The 22,978-nt window shown below is 39.1% G+C and overlaps 1 protein-coding gene across 1 annotated transcript in view; it reads right to left on the reverse strand.

Annotated features, from left to right (window-relative positions):
- Positions 1-12,897: 12,897 nt before the first annotated feature.
- The window catches only part of LOC110960610 (immunoglobulin superfamily member 11), a 114,529-nt gene continuing 104,448 nt past the window's right edge, over positions 12,898-22,978 (reverse strand). The window contains 4 exon segments of the mRNA XM_022207895.2: positions 12,898-17,278; positions 17,281-17,675; positions 19,259-19,406; positions 21,317-21,439. Of these exon segments, the coding sequence (XP_022063587.2) occupies positions 17,118-17,278; positions 17,281-17,675; positions 19,259-19,406; positions 21,317-21,439 (827 nt within the window). The 3' untranslated portion in view covers positions 12,898-17,117.

Consider the following 22,978-nt stretch of genomic DNA (forward strand, 5'->3'; position numbering starts at 1 on the left):
ACACTTTTGCTGTCGGAAAAAGAACCGATCACAGCTTCTGCAGAAGAATGATAGCGTATTATCATAAAATCGGGCCACGTAGTGCAGAAGAGTTTATCTGCGGAGCCTAATGAGAGGGACATGTGCCAGCGCATCATGGTTGGTTGGAAGTTTGACGGTGGCACACACAGATGGAGAGCAAACGAGTAGTTCGTTTTTGCCGAAGAACCTACATATTGTATGATCTCCAGCCTGACCAGTCTGTTCTTCTGACCTCCTCTTCTGCCAAGAGACTGTTCTGGCCTCATGCTACCCCTTGGGTTGCATTTCCACTCTGTTTGAATGTGAGATTTTCCTGCAGTGTTTTGTTTCCCTTTCAGAGAACCGGCAGATGAAGGGATGGATGGAGGGTTTTGGTGCTCCAAATATGTGGGTAGCTTACAGGACAATGGGTGGATATTTTTTCCCTCTGTCCTAACCTTTGCATTTATATTTAAGAAGCCTGGCAAACATTTGCATATAACAGCAATTCATCGTGGCTAAATCGCCATCTACAAGCAGTTGTACACGTGCAATATTGGATTTCTTGTGTGTCTGGGTATCTTTTTTCTTGAGGATTGTTTTGGATCCCCTAAGGCAAACACATTTTGGTTCAGTGATGGCAGAACACAGTGACAAACACTTAATAATTCATATAGCATAAGAGAATGTTGCAACACTTCTCCCAGAACACAGCGTACAGTAGCGCTGAGCATTTACCATCTATCAGTTTTTAGATGCCGGAGAACAGTAGCACGAGTCATGAATTATTCAGAACAGATAAAGGCTGTGTCACTCTGCTGAAAGAAAGTACATGTTACCAGTTTTAATAACAGCACGGAGGGTGGGAGAGTCCAAATTGCTTCTCTGCGGTGGAGAGAAATTAGCGAATATTTGTGTCTGGATGTTAAGTTTCTTTGTTTGTATAATGTTATTTTGCAGCTGCACAAAGAGTCTTTTTATCTGAACCCTTCACACCCTGTACCCATATGGTAATGTGTTTTTTGTTTGTTTTTTTAAAGGCCACCTTTCAGGACAAAGACAGTCCATCAAAATACTGATTTACTCTCACTGCACTTGAAATAGTCTGGAAGAAAAAGGGCACAAAAAAACAGATCAAACCAGAGGGAAAAAAGCAGATGACAGTGGGGGGGGGGGGGGGGGGGGGGGGGGTGAAAGTAAGAGCAGCTGTGGAAGACAAAAGAAACAAAGAAAGATCTGGATGGAATTAAATCAATAAGTATTTAACAATCCCAGAAAACAGTGATTTGAGAATGTTTTGGTACAACTTCTAATTTCTTTGTTTGTGTGTCTAAATATGCATGGAATCTTTAAAGATGCAGATTAGATATAGGGAAAAAAAGTGTCAGACTTTTCTCAAAGTGGTTCTTGTGTGTCAAACTATAATCCAATTTCACCTTTCACTTTCCACATGCCTCCCTTATCCCCCTTTGTCACTGAATGTGAATTTATTTTGACCATGTTTTAACCTCAGAAAATTTCTGTATAAAAATCATAATTAGTCGGTGTGAAATGGTTTTGAGAAACCTATTAAGAATCGAGCACAATTGTTGCCATGCGATTCACGTGTTTAATTTGCCAGTCCATTCAATTTCACACTTGCATACAAATCAAAGCATTCTGAGACATTCAGTTTTAGTGTAGGTGAAAATACCTCATTGCATCCTGTCAGTAGGGTTAAAGAGACATCCAATGTTTTTGTGTGCATTTTGTATCACCCAAAATAAAGGAAATAATATTTTTTGGTGTGGTCCACTGAGCTCAGCTCCATTGAGACGTGTTTCATTCAAGGTCATGAAATGGCATGGAAAGTCATTTTCTGGGAAAACATTGAAATCCAGAGACACTGAATGGAGCTGAACTACAATAACGGACGAATGTGGCTGCTCTTTCAGCACCACAGTCCTTGGATGGTGACGAGAGAGCAAATACTGCATGTATCGCTGTGTATACATGTACTACACACCTGGGGCACTGTGTGCAGATACACCGTGAGTAGAGGCCAGGGCAGCAGCAGAGCAGAGAGCTCACCTCACGGCTGTGAAGGCAGGACTGTTGCCCTCACAACAGTATCTCTGAAATGACTATAAGCATTTCATCTATGCACTTTAATTCTCTCATTTTCATATGCAGTATCTTTTATCAAGCCCCTGGAATATGTCCTTTTATTTGAAATGAAATGTGGCCTCCAAGAGCTATAGGATCTCAGGCGAGACAAATTATAGTCATTTGGGCTTTCACTTTCCCATTCTGCTATCTTCTTTTCTCCGTGAACCAGACAGCCTCATACTCTTTCAAAAAGGTCCCCTTATTCCCTGGTGGAAATAAGATGACCGAGTATGAGAAAGTGGGGAAAAAAAGGGGTGGATGAAGAGTTTGAAGTTGAACCAAGCAGACTACAGAGAGACCTCTTCACATCAACAGAATTTTTTAAGTTGAACTCTTGTCAAGATCCCAAGTTTACCAGAGATACTGTATGCTACACCGTAAAAAAAAAGAAAAGAAAAAGAAAGAAAGAAAGAAAAAGAAAAGTAATGAAGGTAATATTCAGTCAGTTTGGGGGCCAATAGACACTGTAGATGGATGGATGGATGGATGGATGGATGGATGGATGGATGGATGGATGGATGGATGGATGGATGGATGGATGGATGGATAGATAGATAGATAGATAGATAGATAGATAGATAGATAGATAGATAGATAGATAGATAGATAGATAGATAGATAGATGGATAGATGGACGGATGGACGGACGGACGGACGGACGGACGGACGGACGGACGGACAGACAGATAGACAGACAGATTTTTTGTGAAACTTCCAAGATCTAAGATATCACTCATTTACCAAACTGATGTCAAAATAATGAGTCAGCAGTTCTTCTTTTTCTGTTAATTGTTATTAATTGTATCTAATTCTTGAGATATAGTTATAGCCCTAACTTGAATTTAACAGTTTCATCAAATAGATGAAAATGAAATAGTTAATAGTGTGAAATTGTGATAAATTTGCACGTGTGCCTTTTCTTAAGGCAAGGTAAGTTTTTTGTATAGTACCTTTCATGTAAAAGACAATTCCAAATGCTTTACATAAAACATTAAGAGCATTACAGTGAGGTGCAGATAGTTGAAAGATACCATGCAGATTTCATGCATAGGTGCGTGAGAAAAGAAATGTTTTTAACCTGGATTTAAAAGTGTCCACATTTGGTGAAAGTTTAATCTCCACTGGCAGTTTGTTCCACTAGATTGCAGCATAACATCTAAATGCTGCTTCTCCGTGTTTAGTCCAGACTCTGGCCTGGACTAGCTGACCTAAGTCAAGAAATGTCTTTTTTATTTTCAAATTTAAATTTTATGGGTTTTTCACTGTTACAGGTTGTTAGTGTTATTTTGCATTAAACATGTGACTTCACAGTCTTCTTTATTTATTTTTTATTTTGTGAAATTTTCATGTGTATCAAGAAGACTAAGAATCTATAAAATAAAATATGTAGATATATCTGTAAAATTACAGATTTTTTTCAGTAAAGGCTGAAGAAGTTAATAATGTGTATTTAAATAATCATGTAATTATTGACAAAAGCAAAGTCTGTTGTTTGACAAGTTCTAGGAAACCCAAAAGGACCAGATAATTGTGGAAACTTGGTCTGCTCGCTTTTTCATTATGAATAATGAGGTGACAGCATTCTTCTGGTTACAATCCAACAGTATACAGGTGGAGCAAATGACCTGCATCATATCAAATTCCAACCAGATTCTGCTGGTTAATAACCATGACCATTCTTGCATATTATTGCTGTCTGGCTTTTCAGCACTTCCTCATTTTTCCCCTCCATGACATCAGCCAACGTATTGTCCAGTCTGCTGAGCAGGTGATTGGCTGTCAACGATACCCTTGGAAAAAGAAAAAGAAAAAAACAAAAATCAACAGCCTCACAGCAAGAGAAAGGAAAGGCCAGGCAGAGCTGCTACAGACTCTGCTCGCTCAGGCAACCGCTTCATCCGCTAACCTCCCTCTGGGATACGGAAGCGCCGCATTAATGTCATGGTGCTGCCTTCTCCTTCCACTTCTGCCTCTTGCTCCCACTTTTCATTGTCTGTGTGCTCAGTGTTTACTCACCAACATCGCTGAGAGCCTCTCACCTCTGCTCATTACCTGATTGACTGTGTCACCTGCCATCTGCCTGCACAGCCGCTCTGCATTTGTTTACTATTGCTCTCGGTACACGGACAGCTTTTTGTGACACCTTGATTGTCTGATATGCCTGAGTTGTCCGCATTGTCTCGTCTAGTTTCCTGCCCACTTGATTTCATGCATATGCAGTTCTCTTAATTGCCCGGGGCTGCATTTATAAGCCATCTCGGATTTAATGGTAGCAATCACACTGAAACTTTAAGTGTGACAGACAATGAGAGGTATTATGAAATCTCTTACAATTAAAAAGAAGTGTTACAAAACCTTCTAGGACACCACTATGATGGATTTAGCATTAAAAAAATAATTTAGTACTATATAGAGCAGTTTTAAGTTCATTTGTGGGTAAATGTATTAACTTCGAGCATAAGAGAATGATAAAGATTAAAGAGAGTAAAAAGAAGCAAAGTCCCTTCTGGAGTGTTACTGTGTTCACAAAACAGAGAGGGTTTTGAGCTTTCTGGAAGGGCAAAAACGCTGAGAATCTGAGCTGCCTGTGAGGAGATGAATGAAAGGCTCAGAGCTGCCTTCCTGCCAGATGAGAACAGCTGGAGGGAAATCAAGGCAGATTGGGACAGCCGATGGAGAGCAGAATAGCCGCTGAGCTGAAAGAAATGCAGGAAAATAAAATGGCAGAGGCAGGTGAGTAGGGTGAAAACTGTGACTAGGAATAGATCATCAGCTTTGAGAATGAACTGATGACCCACAAAAAAAAGGGCATTTGGAGACTTTGGCCCAAAGATGTCAATAGTGAATGAGGCAGGAGGGAGAGAGAGTAAAAGAAAATACAAAAAGTGCCTTGAGTTTGAGTTGTACGCTGAGACGAAGGAGAGAAAAAACGTGTGGATGAAGAAGGCTGAAAAAAGTAATGATTTTTAAAACAGTCACCTTCAGGTCACTGAATGATAACTTTGAAAAGACATTCATTGATGGAAAAACCTTGTTCATTTTGTCGACAATCAAAGGCAAAGTGCTGGAAAAATCAAAACTGGAAAAAAAAAAGGAATGAATAATGCTTCAGTTAAATTTTCGTAAAGGTCATTCATATTTCCTCTCTTAGCCTGCATTTCTTAAGCACTTCTTTTATTTTTGGCACCAGAAAGACCAAAACTACATGCAGAGGCTCTCACGTCTCATTTCATGTCAGGTGTAAAGTAAGATATCATATGATGTCCACCACCTCTCTTTCTTTTGGTTCGTCCCCTGGACAAATATAATACAGCTGCTGGTGAAATGAGATGTCAAAGGAAAGGGGAGAGGAGGAGACAAACATAGACGGAAAATGATAGAACTAGATTGAGAATGGAAACAGAGCGGGGACCTGAATAGTGCATCCCTGCAGCTGGGAAACTGATTATGTGACAGGTGGCAAGGCCCTGACACAAGGCTTAAATTTGATTCCATCATGTCGTTGCAATATTTTCTCCTTTTCACAATACAATCATACTTTCGTCTTTTTTCTTGGTGTAACAGGAGGACGTTGCAAGGTGGTAACGTGCTGTGAGAGACAAGACAGAGACTCCAACACCAGAATAAAATGCAACAAGATGGTGGCAGTAGCATCTTTAATTCAATTTAGCTGTCTCCAAAAAACATTTCATTAAAATAGTGTTACTGTACCAACAGATGATCATCTGTCACTTTTCTAATCGAGAGTGGAAAGAAAGTGTTTCACAAGGGAAAAACTATCCCTTAAGAACTGTAACTTTTGATGGTGTATTTTGTTGTTGTTGTTCTGCCATGTGAAATTTAATGCTACACTCAATCGAAGAGCCTTGATGTCACTCAGATTATTCCAGCCAAACTGTAGTTTATCCTTGTGACAACATGGCCAACCCTTAAAGAAACATGGCTTTGTGGGTAATCTGTGTGTGACACAGGCTCAGTGTTGTAGGAAGTGAATGATTCCACCTCTTCTTACACACTTCTAACACATCCACAGCCACTGTGACATATTAAGATATTTTAATCAGCCACAAAGATTGCAGATAGTCCTAAGTTTCAGTGTAACAGCTACCCACATGTCATGTACATGTCTGCCGGCCTAAAAGAAAGTAGATAAAGGCCCGGTTCATGCAGTAATGTGATGTTGTCTCTTGCTGTATATTTGTTGTATTTATTTAAAGCAGTTTCATCTGTTAATGCTCAGCCATTTATGTATTGTGTAAACTAAAAGAGCTTGATTGAAACAGAAATCTGGTCAAATTTTGGTGATTATTCAACATCTTAACCCAGGATCAGAGAGAGAAAATTGTGACCATCTATCACATTTGATTGAATTCTGATTTGATGACATTAATCTTCGATGCCCACCAAAAACAATCCTTCTTCGCATATAGTGCATGAATCTGGACAGAGACTGATGCAAACTGCAGCTGTACTGATTAGCAAAGACATACAACTGTAAATCAGAAATTCTAATTCTTAGTTGTGTGGATGCCCATCCAAACACTGGTGACAGCAGCTCATACTGACATAATTTTGCAGTGACATTTGTCACTTAAGATGTGCAACCAGAGGCTCTGAGAGAAGCAACAGTACAGATCAGAGAATCATAGGCATTTCAGTCAAGCCCATGTTTATCCCGATAAAAGTTAAACTGAAGAGTGGATTTATTTTTCTTCTAGTTATACATTGTAACACTGCAGACAAATTAGCTAGCAAACTATTTGGCAGAGCAAGTTATTTATGGGTCACTGCTATATATGTATAAATATTTCCAATGCTTGCATGTCTAATTACCAGTTATTGTAAGAACTGTTTTGCGCGCAGCACCACAAGCTGACCTGAATCTCATGTGCAGTCTGAAAAATCTGATTCCATGGTTCTATTCATGTGGCATCCTTTAATGTCCTTCTCATTTCATTGAATCTTTTTCTATATTTTTTTGGCCTTCACAAGTTCACAAAGAGTTCATTTTCTGAACTTTCATTCCCCATCTCCTCGTATATAAAACTACAGTCATAACTCTGTAAATATCATCTCCTCTCTCCACCAGTGCAGAACTGGTACATTGTTTACAGTGAGACTTCACTTTGCTCTTTCCTACACCTGACAATTCTGCAAACGATGAGACACACAGAGACAAAATGCCTTCCCTCCTTACCCGCTGTGAATTTTTGATTTGGTGCCTCAAGCTAAGTGAGGCAGAAGCAAAGCGGAGCACATCTTGAGAATTAACGTGTTTGTATTTCTCCATGTGTGTGAGCATAAACAGATCTGTGTGTTGAAGCCCACTCGCAGCATATACATCGCCATCCTTTTTTCTAATGCACAGTATGTTCTGGTAGTAGTAGGCGGGTAGTAAGTTGAGGTCCTGTGGGTCTCCTCTCTAGTATTCTATATGATGCTGCTGGCTGTTTCTTATCTGTTTCCAAACCCATGCATTGAAAGTGAAAGGGCAGTATTATATATGGCATATTTTTAAATCACACCCATGAAAACATCCATGAAAAATGCATTTGTGTTCCTTTTTTGAGGTAGTAACATGGGTAAGCCTCAAAGTAGCCTTTAAATTGATGATTTCAAGTACAGAAAAACGAAAGGTACTTGGAGTCATAAATAATAGGGGCTCACTGTAGCTGGAATAGACCAATTTGTTAGTCTGCAGTGACCAATGATTTCACTCTCAGCTTTACTCATGCCTCATCCTTAACGCCTTAATAGTAAGATACCAATTATGTGTGTTACTATGTGTCAGCAGGTGTGTGTGTGATTCATGATATGGATCCAGCAAAACACTGCAAAACATAAACTGTCACGGTTGACATCAGAGAACCAAAAAGTACGACACAACAAACAGCGAGGAAAAGTTCCAAACAGGTTTACTCGAGGTTGCGAAGGGTTGCTTTACAAGAATGTGGAACCAAGCAGGTAGACAAACACAGGGAGCAGGTGCAACTAGAGCAAGGTGTTGGCCGGGAAGCAATGACTGAAAAACCAGGATCCGTGCGACATTTTTGCCAAATGAGGCGCAATGAAGGGAAAAGAAACAGTCGAGGTGAGTGAAAGGGATGGTAAACAGAGAAATAAACCTAGCTAAGAGCAGATCTGTAACATAAAACCATGACCTTTAATAGGCAACCAGATACAGTCCTGCTCTTGACTGATGATAGAAATGTTCTGTATTTCACTTAAACATTCATTTCAGCATTTGTTTCCTGTTATGGCAGTTTTCTCATCCTGTCCTAGGAAGCTAAAGAGCCCAAAGTAACTCCAGCAGAAAATTAAACGTCTTATAAATTTACAGCCTTCCTTTGGCTCTTTCCTAAATCACACAGTACATTTACAGGATGTGTATCATTTACAGTATATCCACTGAATGCTTTATCTTAAATGTCTTACGGAAACAGCAAAGCCCCCTTGTCTTTGAAAGATGGGTGTTGCACTGCACTATATATGATCCAAAGTTCTAAAATGTTTCTTTTTTCATTTTTAAATCCATTTTCACCCAACAAACTTTACTTAGTTCATCTTACTCTTGATCAAAGTTTAAATTGCTTTTTGAAGGCGTTCTCCTCCTTTAAACTCTGAACCTGTCATCGCTGCATTGAATCTGTTTCTATCACCTCATTTTCTGTCTTCTCTCTTTCCCATTCTCCATTGATTCTCTCCCAGATGGACTACTTTGACCTCAGACTCAGGGTTAACAACATCTAAAGAACTTCTGCAACTCTATGAGACCACAGAAGAAAACTGCAGCTATTTTCTCCCTTCTTTTGTTTTTCTTTGTAGTCATCTGTACAGCTGTATGTTATATGCTTACAACTGTATTCACTATGTAAGACTAAATTTATTTTTCTTTCTTTCTTTCTTTCTTTCTTTCTTTCTTTCTTTCTTTCTTTCTTTCTTTCTTTCTTTCTTTCTTTCTTTCTTTCTTTCTTCCGTTACCTTTATCTCCCTTTGAAATTTGGTTGAAACTTGCCTTTAAAGTGCTATAAAAATCACCATGGAAATATAGTTTAAGAACATCAGAATCCAAATGTTCAACAACTTTCATCAAAACTGTTCTCAAAAATAGACATTCCGAGATTGCTTTCATAAGTATATGCAATTTTAATGGCTGTGTGGGCATGGAAGGCATTAAATATCAAGCTGCTTTGAGTCCCATTGGAAACTGTCTGTGTGTAATAACTAAGTGGTATAATGTTGGCTTTAAAATACTGAGTTTAGCTATCCCGACAAAGGAAATATAAGCACTGCAGCCAACAATGCAGGTTGACTCTTTGGGCAGAGTCAGAGTTGAAATGGGGGACTCAGCAACCAGAAAATACTGACAAAGAAAAGCAAATCTCTGAGGTCAGTGGTGAAGCAGGCCGAGGTGCTGACTGCAAATGCATGTCATAGAGGTAACTACTGCACTGGTGTGGACAAGAGGTAGCACCTAGGACTGCTGGATCAGCACCTTGGTGGGTACTGCGTCATGGTGTCCTGATCATAACTGCTGTGGATGTCTGTAGGTTTTGTGCCATGTACAAAGGCTGAATGTGGCCAAACAGAAACTCATTCACTGATTTAGCAGCAGGCTTGGTGGCCTGTTAAACATACTTTGAGGAAGGTGAATTATGGTGAATGAACTCCTCTGTTTCCTGTTTCCTTGCTTCTATTACTGTAATTCTGGTGAGACATATTCTTGGGCAACACATATCAATACTGAAATTAAACCCACTTGCCTTTCATGCAGGAGTATGGAAATGCGTTATTCCAGGAGATGAAAGACGCATTTTCTGTGGTGAAATGATGACATAAGAAGGAAGGAAAAAGAAGGTATGTTGGTAGGTATAGAGTATGGTATTATTTTTCCACAAACAGCCACGATTTTTTTTTTTTTTTTAAAAGGCCTGACATAGACAGAAAGAATGGAAGATAGAGGCAGTCAGCCAGTTCTACAGCTCAGGGCTATTATGGGATGGCTGCTTTATAGACAACACGGGAGGAGACAACATTTTGGATAGGGCCTTGTAATGGATGTCCAAAGTGATTTCTCAGAAAGAGCATTGTGCATTCAGCTTGGGAACCAGAGAGGCTTGATTGGCTGTGTTCAGCTACATAGTTGGCCACCTGTCAGCCCTTCTGGGAAATGAGTTTCTGCCTTTTTCTCCCTCTCCCTAGTTCCCGATGGTCAATGTATTCACTTTAGTTGCAGTGGGTGAATCACAGATTAATGAACAAATGGACCATCACAAAGATAATAGGCATGTGCAAATGGTGGCATTGCTTTCTTCATTATCTCGCTCCTACCACAGATGCACGAGTCCTTCACTTTCGTCTACAGAGCGTGTTTAAAAGTTTGTTTTTGAATAACTGATGAGATGGATTGGTAAGTTTATCTTACTGGCAGGGTGTTGTTATTCAGTATCATTAATGCCCAGTATTAAACATGGATGGTGCGCAAATCTGGGCAACTTGGGGGTTTTAGAAAACCTGGACCTCCCATGTGCTACATTGGGAATTTTATTTATATATGCACAAGTAGTAATTGTAATATCTCCAATGGTGCTTTGAAGATACCATCTGTATCTTTTAGACAGACGTGACGGCCAACATGTGCAAAAGTTTATCCATGCTCAATGTGTGCAGTTTAAAAATTATTCCATCCAAACTAATGAGCAAGAGTCAGGGAAAGAGCCAGAGCGAGTTGGACGCATGCAGTCTCCGCCTGAAGCTTTTATACTTTAAAAGATGTTTGTTCCTGGTTCAAGGTTAGGTCGTGGCCACTATTAAGCACGCCAGCATTCATGGAGTTCAATAAAGTTTAAAGCTTTGTGCTGCGGTCAGCCTTGGCACTGGGGTTGTATTTTTATACACATGGCCGTGGTCTTCTCTTACCTGCAAGGTTGCACAGGCTGGTTATAGGCTGGCTATTAGGAGTTTGATTGCAAATGCTGGACCTCGGGCTTCATATTTAACTTGTATTAAGGATGGTGCAATCAGCTAACTGGTCAATCCACAAATCACAGTACATGCATTTGCCATTTCTTCTGCAGGTGAGTACATTTCATGCATTCAGAGCTGTTCTGACATTCTACAGGGTTTTATTATGCTAATATGGTGCTTCATTATTCACTATATGGCATTTTTTACAGTAGTAAAAATATGTTATCTGTCAAATAACAGCCACAAAGCACAGTGGCAAATTGGTCACTCACATTAAGCTTTACACAAAAAAACGTATACGAACAAGAAGTCGAATGAATGAGTGGATAAATAATGAATGAAACACAGCTGTGGTACAAGGGAGAAGAAGAAAAAGGGAATATTGGAAGGGAGATTCTTTTGATTCATCATAATTCAGATTTCAGAAAGAAGATAATTAACCCCAATGCTCTAGTTTGGAGTGTGAGCTCACACACATAATATACACACAACACTCTCACATGCACAAACACACACCCTTTTGATGATATCTTGTACAAAAAATGAGCACAGTTGTCAGTGCCATCGCCCCTTTTTTTAGCTGCTGTCTTCCCAGAGGTCTCTGCTGTTGATTCTTAAAATTGGTTCGTGGAAGAATAAAGGAATTCTGATTGAAATTCAGATCAGAAAATGAAACCTCGAAGATTAATGCAATTCAAATGCACTGATTAAGACTGCATTAAGAGAAGTGTTCTGCCAGCTGCAAGAAATTTCTCTCCAATTCAACTGAATTTATATAGGCCTAAGTCCATTAATGCTCAATCCATTACTGATGGACACCTTTGCCTTTTATAATGAATGCTTAAGAATTTACTGTCTTGAACTCTTGTGAAGGGGTGCAGACTGAATTAAAGATGTCTTTCTCAGAGTAGCAGCAGTGGAGGCTGCATGTGTGTGTGAACACTGCCCCCTAGTGGTTCATCAAAGCTCTTCTGCTCCCGAGGATTCGAGTCAAGAGCCGAACTGGTTAAAGCAATCATGAGCATGTATAAATCAGTCAAATGGATATGCAAAGAAAGAAATTTCATGCACACATGAACACACACGCTCAAAAGATAACACCCCTGTTACACCCAATTTCATAAATTCAACATGAATCAGTATACTTGGTCAATGAGCAGAAAGCATTCACGTTTATGCACACTAACATGCACTCATTCGTTTGCCCTCAGCTTAATCAACTGCTCTGTTTAATTAGCAGCACTGCACAGAGCGGGTGTATTGAACATGAGCAGTAAACATGCATATCGTAAAGTTAATGTTGCTGGATCTGGTCTGAATCTTTTCTTAGAAGACATTTCACTTTTGGAGTATTACACAATTTGTCTTGGGAATAGAAACCACAAGTGTGTGAAGAAACCAGCACACTTGCATATTGTTATTCTCTGCAGCTCCCCCTCTTTATGGCTGTCTTAACAGCCTGCAGCAGCACCAAAGGCTCCATGAATGACTTTCATAGAAAGCTTGCCAAGCAAAGCCTGAAATGCATTTGTAATATTACAGAGACAAGCCCACTGGTTCCTCTCGAACACGATGCCTACTGTACACAAGACATGTTCAATTTCATCTAGAATCTGCAACATTATCACTAAAATATAGTGATGTGTTTCCATTTGCTTCATGAGTCTGATCAGCTGGAAGGTTTCATTATCTGGCTAATGTATGCATACTAAACACAAACAGTTCAACATCATACCAAACACACTCAAACACACACACACAGAGAAATGAGCAAGATCTCAATTAGAATGTATTAACAATATTTATTCACTACAAGTCCAGTGTTATTTTTCCTATTTCGTTTCAAACCCAACGGTAAGAACAAGATGTACGTTTTTTGATTTTAATTTTCTTCTTTACATATTTACACATTGGTTTTACTATCGGCAATATATCACATTTGTCTATATACACACCCCACACACCACCTTGTGTACCGCATGCCGACCTATGGCCAGGGTAGAAGATGAGATGCTTATTTGATTTGGGTTAAAACCTCAGCAGATTTCTACTGATTGCGCTCTCGTTCCTCCATCTCTCCTGCAAACAGAGGGTAGAGAAAGAGTAAAAATAATCTCAGTTTAGCTTTTCAGACTTGCCACTCTCTCTGGTAAGACGAGTTCCTTTTTAATGCTGTCAGCCAGTGTTCAAGGCAGGGACACTGGGAGAGATGGTGAGTGAAATGACACACAGACAGAAGACTTTATTCTGAAAACACTGTCAGACTAAAAGGAAGGGAAGAGGTAATTGATCTTGTGACATTTGCCCTCTTTCATCCTCTCTGTATTTCTAAATCAATCTGTGTATGTACCGTAGCTCTCCCTCACAGTAGACAGCACTGAGAGGAAAAAGAAACAAAAAAAAAATGGATACACTTGTTTTTACTAACACTGATCGGGTGTGTAGCTGTAATCAGATGTGGGACAAACGTACAGAGGAACGAGCGTGTTCATCCAGACTGATACAATGTGTAGTAAGAAATTACTGTGACTGAATACAGAATGAATGAGTCAAATGGAAAATTTTAAACTAGAAGTCGTTTTGATGATGATCGCAAGACAAAAACTGGGAGGAATTCAGGGTTGCCGTTTGATCCAGGTCTGTCCACACTGTAGACCTGCATCACTGACAACAAACTGTGGTAGAAAACTGGTGCTGACTGGTACTCATTTGGTATATATCTGGGATTTAATCCATAAATATGGGAATCATTGTCAGGACAGCAATAATGCAAAAGTATATCATCTTGGTTACTATTTACTGCTGTCATGATCCAAGCATTTGGTGGAATTATATAGAATTCTGTTTAATATTATTCATGTCTAAAATATTAAGCCAATAACTTTGAAGTAAATGCCAACCCTTACATACAAACTGGTGACAAGTGAAAGGAAAGACCAAAAGAAACTATGAAGTGTTTGGCCACCAGAACAGCTTCAATATCCTGAAACATGGATTCTCCAAGTCTCTGGAACTCTCCATAAGGGATGTAACACAATTCTTCCAAAAGATATTCAATCATTTGGTGTTTTGATGATGATAGTGAAGAGCAACGTCTAAATTAATGGCCCAACATCTCCCATATGTCTTCAGCTGGGTGGAGATCTGGTGACTGAAGACCACAGAATCTTCTGATTTACATGATTTTCATACTGATCAGAACACTCAGTGACTCTTTATATCCTATGGATGGAGGTATTGTCTTCCTGAAAATATGATTAGAGATGTTTCATCACAGGATAAATCTGATCACTCATTACAACTTTGTATTCATTTGCAGTGAGCCTTTCATCTAAAAGCGACTACTGGATCCCCTCTCTGCAGGGTTTAAGGCCTGTACTGCTCTCCTGGACTGCAACAATGTTAACATCTCATTTCTGTCCACATTTCAGTAAATCAGCGCATCTGGTTTCATCACAACTGAACTTTAAATTGTGCCATCAGCTTTTTGATGATGGTTTTGTATGCCACAGGAACAGTTAAGGGAGAGTTACACTTCAATTTCACACTAATGCACTAGCATCATCATCAAATGTGAATGGTCAACCACAGTTTCCAGACATATTTGTAGATATCTTTCCCATACATAGATGCAGGTGTCACTTTCGTCACTGTTTCTGTTTATTAATCTTTAGTGACTGAAGCTCCTGACATCTGTGCCCTAAAATCACTGAGGACTTTTCTTATTATTATTTCAATACAAAGTCAGAATCAACTGAGGTTGCTCAGCATTGTCACCAGTGCCAAAGAGCATGATTGGAGGCCAGTTTCTTAACTGTACTATGGTACTATGCAATGCACCAGTGTGGAAGCATCTTCTGTCATTCTGATTCACCGCTCATTCATTCAGCTTTTTCCTTTAATTTGTCACCAATCTGCATATAAATCATATACGTATATATATATATATATATATATATATATATATATATATATATATATATATATATATGTGTGTGTATATACTTTAACTCCATTGACTTTATTAACATTCATTACTTGTAGATGGAATGAAAATATTAATTTGATAAACCTCAAACAATGATTAAGTCAGAAAAGTCATCTCAATAAAGAAATAATTGAAGAGAAAAAAAAACAAATTTATAGTAATAATTCATGAGACTGTATTTGTTAAAGTTGGAACACCTTAAGGGAAGCTTTGCCCCAGTAAGACTTAAATTGAAATGGTACATTTATTTAAACCTTTCCAATAGACACAAAGAGAAATTTGTGGTAAAGCAAAAAAAACAAAACAAAAAACAACAACCCCAAAACACATATTTTCCAGTACTGTATGTCACACAAATAATTGCTGTCAAATATTGCATCAAAGCTAGGAGAAATTATTAAAAAATATTGTGCATTCAGGCACACAAAAAAATGAGGATTGCTAGATTTAGGAACACTAACAGTTCAAACTGTTGAGATTTGGTTAAAATACAAATACAAAGGTCAGAAACACAGTGATATTTTCTACCATATACAGCATAGGTGTTATTAATAGTAAAATACATGGCCATCAATGTTAAACCACATTGTATTTACCTCAGTCCTTGTAATGAAATGACAATACTCAGTAGAAAATGAAACTGTATATATATATAAAATAAAATAAAAACATCCCTTCATTGAACCAGTAACACTGTCTATCAAACCCAGCTTGTTGTCTAATGTAACAAAAGAAAACTGTTTTAAAATTAAGACACATGAGTTGTAAAATATGTATTAGACGTGTAATGTATTTTCTTTGATTCACAACCTATCCTACTGTTGCAATATGTACAGTAGAAAACAGTAGGTGTTAGCCGTTATGGAGGGGGGGTAATCATCTTTGAATATATATTCCTCTTGTCTCTTTATAAAGCATTTAGGAAATAAGACATCGTCTTACCCTCAAAGCAGCACTAATGTGACATGAACCAGACTGAGACAACAGCAAGGATGAAGACAGCAAAGACTATGACAAAATCCATCCACAGGTTCAAGTTTAAATCTGAAAATCCAGCACTTGCACCATCTTCATATATCACCAGTATCTTCTATGTGTAGAAAAGTTTAGATTTAAGTTTTGTGTATAAAGCGTATTATTAGTAAGACTGAGTTATTGTTCATAAGACAGCAGTTTTGATATAAAATTACTCCGAAAAGTGCAAAAACATAATTAAGATGTTTGCATTCAGTGTAGTAAAGTATATTATGCAATGTATTGCACCCAAAAACACCATGCCCCTCTAAGCTTCTAAGGCCATTTCCACCACTATTGTCTCATTCTTATGTTCCTCCTTTCTCCCAGCAGACATGTTGACATTCACTTTTTTCCCACTGTATAATCCCCATCTTCTCTAACATTGCTGTCAGTCAGAAATCACAACTGTGAGAAGAAATGATTAGAAAACAAAACGTACTTAATTTGTTATCCTAAATCAAGGGAGACATGCACTTATGTGGGGATCCAAGCTCGCGTCTGTCTGACCATGCAGTATGGACACACTGAGATGACAATGCCTTGTGTTGCTTTGAGTCCAACAAAAAAATTCCAAAATGAAACAAAAAAGCAAAAAAAAAAAAAATCAACTAAATCTTCACAATGATCCAGCCCTGAAAAAAATCTGAGAATCCAGGTTTTGCAGGATGTTTCACTCCAGCTTTGTGAAATGATCCAAGTTCCCACTGCACCCACCAGGAAAATCCATCCAACAAGGGGATGATTAGATTCCATGTAGCACTTACCTACAAAATAGAGTCCTCTCCATCAAGGAATTGGCATTAAATGAACTCCGCATTGTAAAATCCCAGCTTGTTTTAAGATAAAAAGGTTGAGACATACAGAAAGACACAATTGTAAAGGGCAGCGGGCTGCTTCAGCCCATATTCGGTCAGTTTTTCATCAGTGGATTTCAAACATCACAACCAAACACTCACTAAGTCTCGTTTTCAAAGCTAACAGTGCATCAAATCAGGTTTCAGACCAGCGAGCCTGCTCTGTTCTGTGCCGGCACCATGACCGGCACTGCCCCCATGCGCTCCAGTGTGGCCTGACTCACGGCGTAGGAGTGTGTGTGCTGCCCGTGTGTGGATGTCACCACCGGTTTGAGACTCACAGAGCCGTTGCTGCGCACCATGGTGGGGGGGACGGGGCAGAGTTTGTGGTGACCACCAGAGTTTTGGGTGGGGGGAGCGTGTGGCTGCCGTTGGCAAATGATGTCGTTGTTGCCGTCGTTGGCGGTGCGTGGCGGGACAACGGGGTGGAGCCCGGGGCCGTGACTACTGTACTGTGGCCATGTGCTGCGTTCTGGGCCTGTCCGTGTCCATGAGCGCCGTGTGCAGCAGCTGCAGCGAAGGTCTGGCGAGTGTCTCCATTGTAGCGCGTATAGGAGTTGGTGTCATAGTTGGGTTTGGGGTTGTGCCAGTAGCGACTGTTGTATGTGTTGGTGGAAGTCAGAGTGTCGTTCTCTGAGGAGGAGGCGTCTGCATGGAAAGCCTTCACTGATGACGACCTCTTAGGAGGAAGATCATCTTCTCTGTAGGAGGCATTTCAAAGACAGCTCAGTCAGTTTAGTTCAACAAACATATGTCTGTAGACAGAGCCGACAAATCTTAAAACTGATTTTTACATTAACAATAAATAAATTACAACAGAAGTGACAAGTCCATCTAGAATTATTGCCTGAATCTGCAGTTCCCCTCAGTTCTACAGAGCGTGGTAGCATCTTTAGTTTGACTGACTTGATCGTTTTTATTTCACTCTCACTGCACATCACCTGTCCAACAGCAAACAGTAGAAAGACAAATTTAACAAATAGCTGAGATTTGTAGATCTCTGTAAATTCTAGACCTCATCAGATAGCCTCAGAGTTTAATCTGCTTTATAAATCATGTACATTTAATTGCATTCACAGTTCCTGGGCATAACCTAATGTGTAATAGCTGCTCTGCAGAGTTCTAACAAAGCCAACATTCTTGAAATAAGCATTGTACTCTAAACCTTGATGCTGCTTCAGTGGCTACAGAAGATATGATGTTATGAGAGGTCAGTAATATATGAAGAGATAGCATTAAGATTGCCGATTAGTTCATCTTCAAATATTTAGCAGAAATCTGCATTAAACATTAACAGAGCTCCCCTGTGCAGCCTGTTGAGAATGCAAAGACTATTTATTTATTCATTTACACTCTTAGATCTTTCTGTAAATCTACCAGAATTAAATCAATTAAACTAACAAAATCTTAATGTTTATTACAGTGTTCACAACAACATATTCACCTCTGACAGAGAAATTAACTTTTGCACATACTTTCAGTAAACTGTAGATATACTTTTGGTAAACATACAGTAAATGCTGGACACAAAATGTGTTTGTATCTTTTTCCATGAGGAGCGATTTTGAGAGTTAAGCTTTTGATACATTTGAGATAAAATATGTTCACTGTGATTTTTGTGATGAGGGAAAGCAGAGCTTTAGAGGTGGAAACTGTGAATGGGGGATAGCAGCCCAAAACGAGGCAGATGTTATCCCAGTCAGCCAAAACTTCACACATCTGAAAAATGATTTATCTTCCAAATCATTCCTGGAATAATTCAGGGATGAAATTGTCGCCCATGTAAACAACCGACAGAAACTCGCAAAGTGTTTGAAAAGATAAATTAGCCTGTGATAATGAAAAATGTAAAATCGGAGATTAAATTTATCTAAATGCTCCAAACTCTAAATCCTATTTACTGGACTGCCGAATCTTTCAGCTTTTTAAAATTCAGCAGACAGGCCACAAATGTCACCCTGCCACAGTCTGAAATATGAGTATGTGGTTGTGGATAAATGGGATATCCTTAGAAATAAAGCAAAATAAAACATCTGAAATGAAACGCATATATTTCACAATATGGAGAGAATCAGAATCATCCAGCTATCACAAAGGAAAAACACAGAAAGGTAACATCTATTTTCTGGCAACAAGTGAATTGACATATGCAAGACTGATCAAATATAACCTTGTGACTGAGTTCACACCATTCACATTATGTTGTTAATGCACTTTAACAATCTTTGGATGTAATGAAACAAAGTACTATGGGAAAAAAAAAAATTAGCAATCGGACCCAAACCTGATCTCGTTGGGAATCTCCTCCTCGTCGTATTTGTTCTTGTTCTTCCAATAGAAGAGTGTGACCGCCACCAATAGTGAACAGATAATGACAGCCAAGACTCCTGTAGCGATGGTCCCTGCTATCAGACCCACACTCTGAGGCTGGGCTGCAGGGCGAAGCAACAAGAGGAGAATGTTTAAACAATTATCGATTTGAAGTCAGTCTAAGTTACCCAGGATCCCCCTGAACTGAAGAGAGAGCTGGAACAGCTGCAGAAAACTAAACGAAAGTAATTACAGAAAGCTGATTTGAATCTCATGTCCAAGATGAAGTGCAATTCAAGCAATTCTGCAATACAGAAGTAGATCTCTTTTTTTTCTTTAGATAATGTGACTCTGAAAGTGAAACATCAGAAACTTGTGGTAAGCATTGCTTAAATAATAGCAGTTGTTTAATGAGGTCTACATTAAGAGGTGAGAGAAAGGGCTTCAGGATGTCTTTAAATTCCAAAATGAACATGAATTTAATAAAACTAAGATTAGAACACCAAACAGTAGGGCTGTGGAGAAGTCAGCAATATCAGCAATCCATGTAGTGTGTAGTTCAATGCCATACGTACTTTCACATACTGCAGCAGCTGCCCTTATGTACTACATAGTGCTACATGCTGTGTGCATACAATTAATGATTCTACTTCAACAAAATATTGTGTCTTAAGCTTTGACTGCCTTGCTCATTTATCAGTCTCAATCTGTAGTGTAAAATAACTACTATTTGGTGTCTAAAGCATATTTATACTGACTGAAGAGACTGATGTATCGTCTGCCACGTGGAGGATTATGGGCCAGAATGAAAGGCTAGAAATTGCAAAATGTGACCAGCTGCAGTAGGACATTCTGTTATTTCTGGCATTCTACATTCAACATACTACACATTGGGACACGCTTTATTTCCGGCATGCAACATAATGTGATAGTATGGATGTTGGAATGCACCCAAGATGAGCATATGGTTCATCTTTTATAGCCTGGAAGACCCAGATGAACTAGATAAGCTGAACTTCAACAGTGATTTTGTTTTGTTTAGCAGCCATTTTGACATGAAATGGTAGATAAACACAAGTGTTATTGATCACATTATTGCACCTGAATACGCCAGAATCTTCATGAACATCATTAGTATAGGTCTATTTCCTGGTGGTAGCAACAGCCTCTGAAACAGCAGGAGGGGTGATAGAGCACCGCTGTGGATATGTGAGGGATTTCACGTTGCCTTCAAGAAGGAGCCCCAGATGCGCTAAACTGTGCCAGATGACAGTTTTCAATGTCCAGCTGCCACGGCTTTACACATGAGTAGTGCTTGCTAAAAAAATACACTCATGTCTGAAGGGAACTCTGTACTTTAACTTCAGCGAAAAGAGAAGTCTGACGTTTCTGTGTGTCTAATCCAAGAATGTGGCCTGAGTTTGGGGTATTCCATGTTATACATGCATATAACATACATTTTTCAAACAAAATGTTTTGAGGGTGAAACAAAAAAGTGGAATATTCTGTCTTGTCTTACCTGAACACACTTAAGTAATACGGAAAAACGAATGAAAAAAGTTTGGAGAAAAACTTGATACCCACCATTGTGTTTGACAGACAGACTCAGCTAGTATATTTCTGATACTGAGGACTGGCCTGTCACATGCTGTCAGATTCCAAAAATATATATATATAAAAAAATCAATGTTACAGTCTTCCCTGTCAAGCTATCCAAACTGTCTGACCCTGTGTGACCTTAACAGCTCTCTGTCTTTTTCTCTGTCGGTGTCAAATTTGAGGAGCGCTGCTACGTGCAAGATGCTCCGGTCATGTCCTGATATTGTTTGTTTGCTTCTTTTTCTGCTTATGTCTGTGTTTGACAAGTGCCACTCAGAGAGAAGGCTATGGTTTATTCCCATCTGTCAAGAGTCTGAGTGACATAAGGAGACACTTTTTCCGTGTACATCCCAAACAAACAGTCACTCTGCCTGTACACGACATTGACGCTGTGACATTGATCTGACTGATCTGTGTGTTTGAGTTTACTTACGTGCTACAACCTGTAGATTGAGTAGACATGTGCTTTTGCCAATTGCGTTGCTGGAGGTACACTGGTAGAGTCCTGAGGTGCTGGTGCTGATGTTTCTCAGTGTGACAGTGCCCTGCATCTGGTCTGGAGTATGCACACACAAACAGAGCCACATAGTAATTAAAATGACAAAAACACAAATGCATGGACCTGCCGTTGAAGCAATGTTCAGTCATATTTTGTTTCAATGTTATTTAAAAACTTCACATCAGAGCAAATTTAGGAAATGGAGACTGAACTGAGCATGTGAAATCTGGTTCATTTTAATGTTCATTTTATGACTTCTACTACCTTCCAAAAGAGGGTGCTATATACCTCCTAATACAAAGACTGCAAATACGATGTCCAGCACAACAGTGAAGCTGCAGATTGTTTTTCACAAATGATGAATGGGTTTAGTTGTGAGATAAGAATCATAGAGCTGTACACTACTGGAATCTTTTAAAAAGCCTCAGCACTTCCTCATACTTCAGTTGTATAGGAAGTGGTCCGGGTCTTTATTTGTTCTCTTGGCAATAACATGACAGATGTCACTGCTGTCTCTGTGTCAAAGTAAACAAACAAAGAGGTTGGAGTGACACTGAGATTTCCAAGATCGTATTTCAATTTGAATCAAATCCAAACAGCAGAAAACAAACTTAGATATTTGAAGAAGAACACAAAATACAGACACTACATGTTTGTTTGTTTTGTTGTTATTTTTAAGTGCAATGTCAAATATATGCATCAATGGAAAAATATATAAAATTCATATTCAATTTGCAGATGCAGTGATAGTGTAATCTGTACATAATAACTGCAATGTAACTGGAAGTACCTTGAATTCTGACTCACATTATAGGCCACATGTCTTGTATGCAAATATTCTACATGAGAACAAGCTAACCAGTAGTAGATAGATGTCATATCCACTATTGCTTAGTTTGATTTAGCTTTTTCCTTGTTCTTTCAAACCAGTGCCACTCTACTTTTGGTGAAATACAATTTGGCCTCTTTGAAGCTCTCTTAGATGTTACCATTTCAAAGGGCTGATTGCCAAACATGCAAATTAGCATTTCACAAATACTGATAATTGACATGCATTCAACAAAACATGATCCACCTTTGTAGATTAATTTGCAATTAAGATGAACTTACTGCTAATTTGCATATCTTTCTCTGCAGTGCTAAGAGCTGCAAAAGAAGAAAGAAAAGCTGAAAAGTCATAGTAGTCTGCTGTCTGTAAGTAAAGTGACTTCTGCACAGGAGGCTTCTATTGACCAGTAGTGTACAGTTGGTGAAGACTGTTTGGCTGTGCAGTGGGCACAGCTGGAAAAGAAAGGAGAGTCCATTATACCAGTGATCTCTGATGCTGAAAACCAAATGCAACTTTAAATAATACACCTGTTTACCTCCTAGTAACAGGAGGGCAGGAGGAGGTGCACACATTGTGACCGAACCGATTACACCATTACAGTTCTCACAACGGCAGACGTTGACTTTGGTAGTCAGCATGAGGGAACACGGGACATTCATTTACGAAAACACATTGCCGACACACAAACTCATTCATAAATGCACAGGTTTGAATCCATCCATCCATTATCACCCCTCAGCAGGATCAGAGGAGGGGAATCTTTGGGC

Source organism: Acanthochromis polyacanthus, chromosome 13 (assembly GCF_021347895.1).
Source record: "Acanthochromis polyacanthus isolate Apoly-LR-REF ecotype Palm Island chromosome 13, KAUST_Apoly_ChrSc, whole genome shotgun sequence".
NCBI classification, from domain to species: Eukaryota; Metazoa; Chordata; class Actinopteri; family Pomacentridae; genus Acanthochromis; species Acanthochromis polyacanthus.